Genomic DNA, 13,261 nt, shown 5'->3' with positions numbered 1-13,261 from the left:
ACAGAGAGGTAAACTGAGAGAAGGGTAAAAGCTAAAAGCTTTCCTGAACAGATGAGATTTGAGTTGTTTTTTTAAAAGAATTCATGGAGTCAGCTGATGTGATTAATTTCGGTAGGTCATTCCAGAGTCTGGGCGCTATACAGCTGAAGATTGATAGATAGATAGATAGATAGATAGATAGATAGATAGATAGATAGATAGATAGATAGATAGATAGATAGATAGATAGATAGATAGATAGATAGATAGATAGATAGATAGATAGATAGATAGATTCAAAGGCACTATATAATATCTAGCCTTTATTTTGGTGTTACATGGCAGCTGCAGGTTGCCACTAAACTGAATTAACTTACATTGAATTTGTACAGAGTTTGGTAATATATGATAGATAGATAGATAGATAGATAGATAGATAGATAGATAGATAGATAGATAGATAGATAGATAGATAGATAGATAGATAGATAGAATGGCAATATATGACTGATAGATGGATAGACAGAACTTTATTTGTCCTCATCACAGCAACACCTTCTCACCTCTGACTTTCTTTAACATCCTGATTTAATGCCAGACAGACTATTACTAAAAGAGAGGAGTGTTATAGTTTTTAAGTAACGCCCCATTCCACTTTCTATATTTCAGATTTCTTTTTTTTGTTTAAAGTTTAAACATAAAGACGTTTTTGATTCTTGCTACTATTGGTATTGCAATCAGAATGCACAGTATATCAACTTTATATATTCTGACAGTAAGATGTGTCCTTCAGAATGATATGGTGGCCATGGGATTTCAATAACAGATATACGTACAATGGATAGTTACTTGGAAACAGTAAAAGTGGAGAACACGTGTCCTTCTTCAAAACAGTAAAACTAGATATATTAATAATAATAATAATAATAATAATAATAATAATAATAATAATAATGCATTTTATTTAATAGGCGCCTTTCTTATCACTCAAGGTCACCTTACAATAGAGTTAAACAACAATTAACAAAATAAAAACAAGAAAATGATAAATCACAAAGCAATAATTAGTGAACAAACAAATATGACAGGCAGTAACAGTGTAGAATTCACAATTGATATGCCAGCTTGAAAAGAAAAGTTTTGAGGGTAGTTCTAAACTGTTATTAAAGCAAGCTGACGAATATGAGAGGGAAGAGAATTCCAGAGTTGAGGAGCACCAGGAGAGACGCTCGAGCTCCCATAGCACTGAGTTTGACGTGTGGTACAGGAAGTAGAGCTGCAGATGAAGATCTGAGTAAGCAAGAGGGAGTGTAAATCTGGAGGAGATCAGTGAGGTTGTGCAGAGCTTTAAATGTTCAGAGCGGTATTTTGAATTGTATTCTGTAGTGAACAGGGAGCCAGTGAAGTTGAGAGAGAGTAGGTGTAATATATTCAGTGGGTTTAGAACAGGTTATTATCCTGGCAGCAGAATTTTGAATAAGCTGTAAGCGATGAATACGTTTTTGTGGGATGCCAGATAGAATAGCGTTACAATAATCTATACGTGAGGTGACTCGGGCATTAACCGATACTTCAGTATTGTGCTGGGTAAGAACAGGACGAAGTCTAGAAATGTTTCGGAGATGTTAGAAGGCAGTCCGAGAAATGGTACTTATATGGGAAGAAAAAGAGAGTACTGTCAAGAATAACACCCAGGCTCTTAACTTGGGAAGAAATATTTGTGTTAATATTGTTAATTAAAAGAGAAGAACGCTTAACCTTAGCAAGTGTAGATTTAGAGCCAATGAGGAGCACCTCTGTTTTATTGCTGTTTAGTTGGAGGAAATTGTGAGTCATCCATGTCTTTATGTCTTGGAGACATGCCATAAGGGCATCTGGAGGGAAAACAGAAGTGGACTTAGTGGATAGATATAGCTGTGTGTCATCAGCATAGCAATGAAACTTAATACCATGGTGCCAGAAGATATTACCTATTGGGAAGATATAAATGAGAAAAAGAAGCGGCCCCAAAACAGAACCCTGCTGAACTCCTGGAGTAACGACTGCGTTCTCAGATTTAAAGCCCTTTATTTGAACAAATAGCTTCCTATCAGTGAGGTAGGAAGAAAACCACTGGAGGACAAGGCCAGAGACTCCAAGACTAGCTAGACGTTTCAAAAGTATCTGGTGAGATATGGTTTTAAATGCAGAGCTAAGGTCAAGAAGCACAAGAATTGATAAAAGTCCCATGTCAGCTGCCTGGATTGTGATTTTCATTAGGGCAGTTTCTGTGCTGTGTTTAGGGCGAAACCCAGATTGAAACTGTTCAAAAAGGTTATTTTTTGAAAGGTGGGACTGGAGTTGGGAGGCAACTATCTTTTCAAGAATTTTGGATATAAATGAAACATTTGCTGCGGTGGGTTGGCACCCTGCCCGGGATTGGTTCCTGCCTTGCGCCCTGTGTTGGCTGGGATTGGCTCCAGCTGACCCCCGTGACCCTGTATTCGGATTCAGCGGGTTAGAAAATGGATGGATGGATGAAACATTTGAAATAGGCCGATAATTGTTAAGAATATTTGGGTCTAAACCAGGTTTTTTCAGAAATGGAGTAATTGAGGCTGTTTTTAGTGAGGGGGGACCGTGCCTGTAGTAAGGGAAGAATTAACTATAGTGGTTATCATGGGGGATATACGAGACAGACAAGACTTGTAGATACGTTATAACAGTTTTTTTCTAGGTATTCCTGACAATTTTAAGTGTTCAGACATTTATTCCAAAACCTGTGTAAGTAAGAATAACATTCAAAGTGCATTTTTTGGTTAAAAACTATGCTGAATTTTGCAGCATATCCTGCTTTAACATACGTGTACAACATAACTACTTTAAGTTAATCTTATAAACATTCTTACGGGGCTTTATTTTGAGGGGTAGATCATGAATATTAAGTGAAGGATGATGAAGTTATGGCCACTTAAATGAAAGTAGCAGAAGTGTGGCAGAGTTTAAAGGACTAATAAGTCCGCTATGCACATGGATATTCAGTGTACTCTGACAAATGAAGAACTTCGATGTTCAATATGAATCAGCTACATGAAAATCATCAATTAATTATATGAGATATGCTCTAATGGAATTTTCAGTTATAAATGAATTATAACACATGTTCGGTTTCACCCTAAAGGAAAATGTACAGGTAAGTCAGTTTTTTTGTCCTGCTGTTGTAGGTGCCTTCAGTATGAAAGGCCTTCAGTAAAATAACAGCTGATTATCTATATATATAATTCACTAAGGGCACACAAGTCACTGAGTGCAAGCAAGACAGAGAGCCACGCCCGCCAACTCTAAGACCATGGGATACGCACGACAGAGCCCCACCCGCCAACTCTAACCCTCCTCCTGTGTCCACCGTCGCTCTCGAGGCATGTGCACTGCCTGCTCATGTATCCGCACGCAACAACTCACCAAACACAGCCTCAGTCGCTTTCGTCTGTGCTACAGTCCACATGAGAGAGACACACACAGGCGCGCGAGGGAGAGACACACAAGCATGCGCGAGAGACACACACAAAGGCACGCAAGAAAGACACACACACAGGCGCGCACGTGCATTGTGGCAATGTTACTTTTCTTGGTTGTTTATTAAATTACGGATTTTTCAAATGTTCATTTTTTCCCCTGTGCTTAAAACTCATTAAAAAAAAGTGTTTTTAGCGAGCGGTTCCTAGCACTATAGTGCGAATTATTGCCGTGTTAGTTTTCTCTGTTGTTCAAGGTTTTCTCAGTGTTATTCAATATTTTTACATTTAGTTTACTATTACGCTGTGCATTCTGAGGTGTAATTAACTATATTTGTGCTTAAAAACTTGAAAAAAATATATATTTACATACAGTTCGTATGGTATTTACATACAATCCTATGGGGGAAATTACTTCGGTTCACGACCAAATCAGTTTACAACCAGAGTTTTGGAACGAATATATAATCGACCATGGGACAGAGCCCCGCCCGCCAACTCTAACCCTCCTCCCGCGTCATGGGGTATGCACGACAGAGCCCCGCCCACCACTCTCACCCTCCTCCCGCGTCATGGGGAACGCACAACAGAGCCCCGCCCGCCAACTCTCACCCTCCTCCCGCGTCCACCCTCACTCTCGAGGCATGCGCACTGCTTGCTCATGTGCCCGCCCCTAACACGTCACCAAACATATCCTCACTCGCTTTGGTCTGTGCTACAGTCCACATGCAGCTGTGAGCCACGTTGACTGTTCACGTTGATAATTATGCGGCGTATGCTACGCCGCGGGTTGGCTAGTGTAGTATATTTTTCTCTTTTAAAAACAGCCGGTGAAAAGTTCAAAGAATATTATAAAATCGTGGGCAAAAGTAGGTTTTTATTTGTTCAAATGGATAAACGCCATGCACGTCATGATGTTTCCAATAGCTTTATTAACTAAAAAGAATGTCACAATGGCACAGTGTACTTACTGTAGGTACAATCTTATAACTGCACAAATTGCCAGCCTTCATTATTTGCACTTTCTTGTAGTCTACTTGCTACACTCAAGCACACTTTATTAGTAATAATGATGATAATAATAATAAGAAGAAGACAAATAATACAAATAAATAATACAATAATGAATAAATAAATAATAATATAAGAATAAACACTTTGTTTCGCATACTCACAACTGTAAGCCTACTTTTGCCCACCCCTGTATATCTTATGAATACAGAAACGGCCTTATGTGCCATTTTTATCAATATATAATGTATGATGCTTACCAGTATTTACATTTTTAAATCTAGATATGGAACTGCAGCATGAAAAATTTGAAACAAATACCTGATCTTCCTGAAAATGTGACTATCTTGGATTTGTCGCTGAACAAGATCAATTTTTTGGGCCCAGAAGAACAAAACTCCTTGCGGCACCTTCAAAACCTGCATCTCCTCAACCTCTCCAATAATCCCATCCCTCATTTAAAAAGCGGGATACTGTCAGGCCTCAGGAATCTACAGCTCCTTGACCTAAGCAGCTGTGGCTTGGAGACGATTGAGCCTGATGCATTCCAAGGCCTGACCAACCTGATGATGCTGATCGTGAGCAATAACAAACTGAAAGGCGCCCTGCCAGAGGCTCTGCTTCAGCTGGACAGTTTAGTTGTCTTGGATCTGCGTAACAACGATTTAACCAGGGCAGATCTCAACTTTCGGGAATGGCTGGAGAAAGTAAAGGTCCTTCGGCTTCAAGGCAATAAGTGGAACTGTTCACACGAGGAAAATGAGCAAATTCTGATGAGGACAGCAGGTGAGTGATCAAGCAGATACGTTATTGAGTATGTGAGAAGGTGTGACCAGGTTACGGTAACTCAGCACTAACCTGAATTGTGAGACATTGACATTTTGTGAGGTTTTTTTATTATTATAAACCAACTGTGGCTAATATGCATAGAGTGTAGCGAAGATGTATTTAGCTCTTCCCATTTTTTTTTTCTTACTAATTGCACATTTTTGACACGGAATCTATTAGATTCACAAAATTAGGGACCCCCTGTGGCTGCAGGTTTATGTTCCAACCAGATTCACAATAAGTGATGATAATTAATTTCATTTAGTCAGCTGGTCTTTTCTTTCTCACTTGTCTTATTCTGCATTCAGAAAAGCACAGCAGTATGATTTTCACATTGTAAGACATTTAGAAATATTTCAGTTTTTTGCTATAGCTTTAAATACTGAACTCTTTTTTTGTTGTTTCCTAGTGAAAAGGTAAACAAAATGACCCCTTTTATTGGCTAACTAGAAAGATTACAATATTCAAGCTTTCGAGGCAACTCAGGACCCTTCTTCAGGCGAGACTGTTTCCTCTTATTTTTCCTTTTTTCTGTTGTCTGCTCCCTTCATTGCATCCTAATAGTGACAATTAAAACAAGCAAAGTAGACACCCGGGCATACAACAGTAAATGATGAAAGGCAGCAACTGCTTCAGCGTCAGACCCTAATTAGTCAATAATGGAAAGGCAGAATGAAAATCTGGATGAACATAAATAAAAAGTAAAAAAATAGTTTATGCATTATCCATATATAACTGCTTATTTTTTATTAGAACTAGGGGGCTTTGCCCCTTGCTTGCTTTGCTCACCAATCGCCCTGCCTGTGAAACGTGATAGCATCTTTGCGGTTCTGTCGCTCCTTTTCCTTGGTGATATTTTTCTCTGAGGCTAAGGATCTGCACTGGTATCCCGAAGGTTACCAGTTTGAAACCCCATCACTGCCAAAAGAGATCCTACTCTGCTGGGCCCTTTGGCAAGGCCCTCAACCTTCAATTGCTCCAGGGGCGCTCACTGTACAATGGCTGACCCTGTGCTCTGACCCCAAGGGGTATGCGAAAACTAACAAATTCCTAATACAAGAAATTGTATAAGGTGAAATAAAGAACAAAAAAAATATATACAGTATATAACATTAGCTTCCACTGCTATGCTGATGACACCCAGCTCTATCTCACTGGCAAACCTACTGCTTCCTTTCCACCCTCCTCACTTATCAATTGCATAGCAGAAATCAAACCCTGGTTTTCTTCAAACTTTCTTAAATTAAATAGTGACAAAACTGAGGTTCTCCTCATTGGTACAAAATCAACATTATCCAAAACTGATAATTTTTCCTTTGTTATTGATAATTCCTCTGTCTCCCCAACCCCACAGGTTAAGAGTCTGGATGTCATCCTTCAGTCCCACATCAACATCATCTCCCGGTCTGCATATTTCCACCTGCGTAACATTAATCGTATTCGCCTCTCCCTCACTCCCCACACCACTGCTATCCTCGTTCATTGCCTTGTCACTTCTCGTCTGGATTATTGCAATTCCCTTCTCTTTGGTCTTTCTCGCAGATATCTTTATAAGCTTCAGCTGGTCCAGAATTCAGCTGCTGTGAAGGACAGCCGGGTCCCATGCCCGGCAGGGACGCCCCGCTCCTTATGTTCTGGGGAAGCCGCCATGGGCAGTCCAATACCTCCCCCGGGATGCTTGGTGGCAGCCTCCCTGTCCGACGGTGATTCCCCAACCACCCGCAGGGCTCCATGGGAGATGGAGTCCTCCACAGCATGGTTGGGGCCCGGGGTTGCCACTAGGGGGGGCTGCCTGCTTCCAACAGCCCGGCTGGACAAGTCTTCAGCCCCACCCGGAAGTGCAATCAGGACCAGGAGGTAAATCACCTGGAATGCTTCCGGGTGGGCTAAAAAAGGGCCCAGCCACCACCACTCGAAGAGCCAGAGTTGGGAGGAAGGAGACGAAGCTTGAGGAGGAGTGGTGGTAGAGGAAGAAAAGTGTGTTGTGGTTCAGTGTGTGGTACTTGGGACTGTGTATTGCCTGTGGGTCATGGGGAAGACGTGCGCCCACGGGTGAAGAAAACTAAAATCTTTGTGCATTTTATACGTGCCTCCGTGTCCTTCTGTGTCGGGTCAGACGCCTATATAGCGCCTTTGTTACACTGGCATAGTCGGGTGGAAGAGGACAGAGCTCGGAAGAGAGGAGTGGAGGCGGTCTGAAGACTGAAAAGGCATTGTTGTGCGGCCAGGACTTAAAGGGGTGATTGGTGCTGAGGCACTGGGTTCGTGCACTTACGACTTGTACAGTAATTAGTATTGTAAATAAACGTGTGTGGTGAAACAACATGTCTGCCTGTCTGTGTCCGGGCTGTACCCCACACTGCCCACATCATTACTAGAGCCCCCTCTATTCACCATATCACTCCTGTTTTGCAGCAGCTTCATTGGCTTCCAGTTCAGTTCCAAATTCAATTCAAAATTCTCCTGCTAACTTTTAAGGCTCTCCACAACTTCGTGCCTCCATACCTGTCCGACCTCCTCCATGTTGCCATTCCCTCCCGCACCCTCAGATCCTCTTCCTCCATCCACTTGACTGTCCCCTTCACTCATCTTACCACCATTCAGTTGCTCAGCTCCCCAGCTTTGGAACTCACTACCATCTGAGCATAGAAATATTGAATCATTTTCACTTTTCAAATCTAAACTTAAAACTCATTTGTTCAAGGCTGCTTTTTCTCTTTGATTACAATTGCTCTGTCTGTTGTATTTTATTTTTGTTTATAATCTGTGTTTTGTCTATTGTCCGGTGTCCTTGAGTGTTTAGAAAGGCGCCTACAAATAAATAAAACGTAATGTAAAAAAATTAAAATATGGGGATTGTACAATTTAAACAGATTTTTATTTTCATGGGAATTGTTACATATGCGTAATATAACTAGCTATTTTACATTAAAGCAAGTAATTAATCATAGTAAAAAGGTAATAATTTGAAAGGAAATTATGTTTCATGCTGTGTTAGAGGTATTCATTGCATAATATGATTTCGTTCTGTTTGGCTTTGAAGTTAACACGCAATACACCCCCTAATAAAAAAAAAGAAAAGGCTTTTACTAGAGGCACCCACTCCAGCAGTACGTTTCCTGCATTTTCAGTCTTTATCAGGCTGCCAGTTTTATTTTGCCTGCCCCTCCTACCACCCCAAGTGTATGTTGCATGGCAACGCACACTGATAGGAGAGACCAACGGCAAACTGCAGGCAGGCACAAGGACTGGATGCTTGACATTCCAGAGAAACTCTCAGGTCAGTTGTGATATATAAATTGCCCCAGTTTACACTTTCTTTGCTAGGGTCTTCTGCCAGTTGGCTGTGACCAGCACATTGCCATCTGGGGAGTATACTTGCCTGACAAATGTATAGCATTGAAGAAGTGCTGTATGTCTCATGTAGAGTCAGGTGTCTCCTCTACAGTATACCTGCATGCCTTTGAGATGTCATCAAGTAAAGCAAAGCAAGTGTGACAAGGTCAAGTATTGCTTATTCTACCAGGATATTCTAAAAGGGCCTGGACACATTTGCTGGGACACCACCAAAACAACAAAAAGATCCTAAAAAATTGGATTTGAGTGATTTTTCAAACTCTCTGTTTTCATCAATTCATATCACACACACATCTCCAATCAGTCATTCAGCAGATTTAAATGAAGAAAGTCGTCCCTCTGCTGTTTGGTGTCATCATGTCCCCCACACTGAACATGGACCAGAGAAAGCAAAAGAGAGAGTTGTCTGAGGAGATCAGAAAGAAAATGATAGACAAGCATGTCAAAGGCAAAGGCTAGAGGACCATCATCTCCAAGCAGCTTGATGCTCCTGTGACAACAGTGTCAAACATTAGAAGAAGTTTAAGGTCCATTGACTGCAGCTAACCTTCTTGGACGTGGCCACACGAGGAAAATTGACCACAGAAAAGGCAGAAGGAGAGTGAGAATGGAAGATTTAAAAGCCAAGGACAACATTCAAAGAGATATAAGCTGAACTCCAAGGTCAAGGTCCATCAGTGTCTGATCGCACCATCCGTCACTGTTTGAGTGACAGGGGGCTCAATGGAAGAAGAATCAGGGTGATGCCACATAAAAAAGCCAGACTGGAATTTGCTAAAATGCACACTGACAAGCCACAGGGCTTCTAGGAGAAGAATGTCCTTTGGACAGATGAGACAAAACTGAGGCTTTTTGGCAAGTCACATCAGCTCTGTGTCCAAAGATGAAAAAAATGAAGATGTCAAAGAAAAGAATACCAGACTTACTGTTAAATATGGAGGAGGCTTGCTTAGGATTTTGGGATTGCTTTGCTTCGTCTGGCAGACACTGTGTGCCTCGAGTCAGTGCAGGGAACAATGAAATCTCAAGACATTCTGGAGTGAAACACACTGCCCAGTGTCAGAAAGGTCTGTTTCAGTCAGAGGTCATGGACCCCCAAACAGGATAATAAGCCAAAACACACAGCTGAAAGCCCACAAGAATGGCTAAGAACAAAATATTGGACCTTCTCTGAGCTCTGATTTGAATTCCATTGAACATCTATGGGAGCGGCACGGTGGCGCAGTGGTAGTGCTGCTGTCTTACAGTTAGGCAACCTGGGTTCGCTTTCTGGCTCCTCCCTGTGTGGAGTTTGCTTGTTCTCCCCGTGTCTGCGTGGGTTTCCTCACACAGTCCAAAGACATACAGGTTAGGTGGATTGGCGATTCTAAATTGTCCCTAATGTGTGTGTGTGTGTGTGTTGTGTGTGTGTGTGTGTGTGTCCTGCGATGGGCTGGCACCCTGTCCAGGATTTGTTCCTGCCTTGCGCCCTGTGCTAGCTGAGTTTGGCTCCAGCAGACCCCCGTGACCATGTTTTAGGATATAGTTGGACTGGAACTATATAGTTGGATATAGTTGGGTTGGAAAATGACTGAACATCTATGGAAAGACCTGAAACATGTCATCTGGAGAAGACCTCCTTCAAACCTTACACAGCTGGAGCAGTTTGCGAGGGATGGTGGACAGGTGCAGAATGGAGAGCTCTAGGAATCGCTTGTGTACAGAGACTGCAAACTCTAAAAGTTGTGCAACCAAATATGTGGTTAAAGGCTCCATCATTTTTGTCTGTGCCATTTTCATTTGTGTTATTATTTGAAATATACTTTTGAATCAAAAATTATAAACAAAGCCTATTTTTTTTTTAATTCAATGATAGGGGCTAATTACTTTTATCAGTTTCAAATTATTTCAGAGACAGTTATGGGGTCTTCTTTTTTTCGTGGAGGAGTACTAACAAATTTGTCCATGTCTGTTTAACTGGCTTTCCTTGATTCAGTGGAGGTTGTAGCTCTCCTAGAATTCTCCTAGAATTACCAAACTCCTTACCCAGTTACAAACAAAACAACACAGCATATTTAAACCCACTTAATCTAGTTGAGGTTGGCAGGAAGCTGCAGCCTACATTGGCATCATCAGGCACATGAGATGAGCCAACGCCAGACAAAATGCCTGTTCATCTCAAGGCCCACCCATGCACACACTCACAGGCTGCCAATTTTAAAATGGCAATCAACCTAATATGCAGGCCTTTGCATATGGACATGAAAGCTGGATTACCTGGAGGAAAATAGAAAAAAAAGTCATGAGGAGAAATGTGCAGATATTCAAACCCATCAATGTTAATCACTGTGGCACTGAGCTATCCCTACAAAGTAAACATTATATGTTTGTGTAAATTCAGACAATGCTACCTCTCAGCTGTAAAGCTTGACCACGTCACTGTGTATAAAGGGTTCAGATTGTTCTGCTTGATTAGTGCTGCACAGCAACAGACACTGATACAAGGAGATGGCCAAGGGTGGAAGATCAGTCAAAGCCTAAACTGTGACGATGCGGGTTCACTCCACGCTCCCATCTTGCCTCTGGGAGCCCTTGAACCCTACACCGTTGGTAATGTTACCGATGAGCTAGGCAGTGAGGCACAACATAGCAAGGGGACGGTGCAAAAGTGCTTTTATTAAAACAATAATCAAAAACAATGTTCAAATTAAATAAAGTGCAGTGCTTCAAAAATCAATAAATGAATAATCCATAAAAACAGAAGTGAAAAGTGGAGGTTAAAATCCATTAGAAAAAATCTTAAAACAAGGAGGTTAAAATAACGCAGGAAGCAATCCTTTAAAAACCTGGCGGCTACCCTGCTTCTCCCATCCTAGCTTCTCAACAGGGGAGTCGCCCTACCTATAGCTGACCTTCTCTCTACCTGCTTCACCTGATCGGATTGCCTCACCGACCCCTGGCGCCGGTAGGCTCCTCCAGACAGCAACTTGGGTCCCACAGCGACCAGGGGTTCCCACGCTGGGGAATACACACCCAAAGTCCCAACTCCCGCTGCCTTCTGAGGAGAGTCATCCGCCTTCCAGTCACTCCCACTCTTTAAAATAAACTCAGCGGGAGCGACCACTACGACTGCTCCCCGGATGTTGGCCCAACACCCAGGCTCCCTGCTCAGCTGCACGCCAGCCTGCACTCACTCGCTTGCTCGCTCTCCCACACCGACTTTCTCTCTCTCTCCACTGCTTCCTGTTTTCTGCCTTCTCCTGCAACCTAAGTTTCTTTCTTTCATTTCTTCTTTCCTTTAGCCGACTCGTGCTTCTGTATATGAAGGGGAACGTGGTAGTCACGGCAATCAGCAGCTCCTGGGAACAATTACGGATGTGGACCGTTTCTCACCTGTGCACTTAGGTGAGAAACGCCCACATCACGAACTCCTCAGGAACCGCATCGGCCACACACCAACACGCCCCCTCGCTAAGCCACGAGCGCGGTGATTATTTATTAAAACTGGCCTTAGAACCGGAGCTGTGGACCCGCTATACCACACTGACACCCAACCATATGTATATATTAGGTCTGGGAAAATTAACACATTAATTGTTGCAACTACCCAGAAAATAGGAGACAGAGCTGGAGGTGGCAGAGTTAAAGATGTTAAGATTTGCATTGGGTGTAACGAGGATTGACAGGATTAGAAATGAGGACATTAAAGGGTCAGCTTAGGTTGGGCGGTGGGGACACAAAGTCAGAAAGGCGAGATTGTGTTGGTTTGGACATATGCAGAGGAGAGATGAGGGGTATAATGAGAGAAGGGTGCTAAGGATAGAGCTGTCAGGGAAGAGGAAAAGAGGAAGGCCTAAGAGGAGGTTTATGGATGTGGTGAGAGAGGACATGCAGCTGATGGGAAGATGATTGGCTGTGGCAACCCTTAATGGGAACAGCCGAAAGAAGAAGAAGATTTAATAGGCGCCTTTCTTAACACTCAAGGTCACCTTACAATGAAGGTGTGATGTTGATGGATAGGATTAGAAATGAGGACATTAGAGGGCCAGCTCAGGTTGGACGGTTGGGAGACAAAGTCAGAGAGGCGAGATTGCGTTGGTCTGGACATGTGCAGAGGAGAGATGAGGGGTATAATGAGAGTAGGGTGTTAAGGATAGAGCTGCCAGGGAAGAGGAGAAGATGAAGGCCTAAGAGAAAGTTTATGGATGTGGTGAGAGAGGACATGCAGGTGATGGGTGTGACAGAGCAAGATGGAGAGGACAGGAAGATATGGAACAAGATGATCCACTGTGGCAACCCCTAACGGGATCAGCCAAAAGAAGAAGAATGTCGCCTGTTTAACACATTAAAAAATATTGTTGCATCCTGAACCAGAAACGTGATCACGTCAGGCAATGCTTTGATCAGGGTAACATTTTAATGTAATTTTTTTTTATTTTACATTACAGGACAATAATACAAAACAGTGTGAACTTAAAGAATTACATACACATCCATTACCAGATTTATATATTACCTTTAAAAATCTTAAGAAATGAGATTTTATTTGAAAGTTTCAAATGACATATTTCACAATGCCTTGCCACATGTCAGTACGTGGTACTGGTATTGAT

At 42.2% G+C, this 13,261-nt stretch overlaps 1 protein-coding gene across 1 annotated transcript in view; it reads left to right on the top strand.

The window, feature by feature from the left end:
• Positions 1-13,261, top strand: part of c14h1orf210 (chromosome 14 C1orf210 homolog) — a 112,206-nt gene that overhangs the window by 78,958 nt on the left and 19,987 nt on the right. The window contains exon 4 of the mRNA XM_039734667.1: positions 4,769-5,270. Within this exon, the coding sequence (XP_039590601.1) occupies positions 4,769-5,270 (502 nt within the window). The remainder of the gene's footprint in view (positions 1-4,768; positions 5,271-13,261) is intronic.

This window comes from Polypterus senegalus, chromosome 14, assembly GCF_016835505.1.
Source record: "Polypterus senegalus isolate Bchr_013 chromosome 14, ASM1683550v1, whole genome shotgun sequence".
Lineage (NCBI taxonomy): Eukaryota > Metazoa > Chordata > Cladistia > Polypteriformes > Polypteridae > Polypterus > Polypterus senegalus.
Note: the sequence above shows the minus strand (reverse complement) of the source record. Positions and strands in the feature narration are given on the sequence as shown.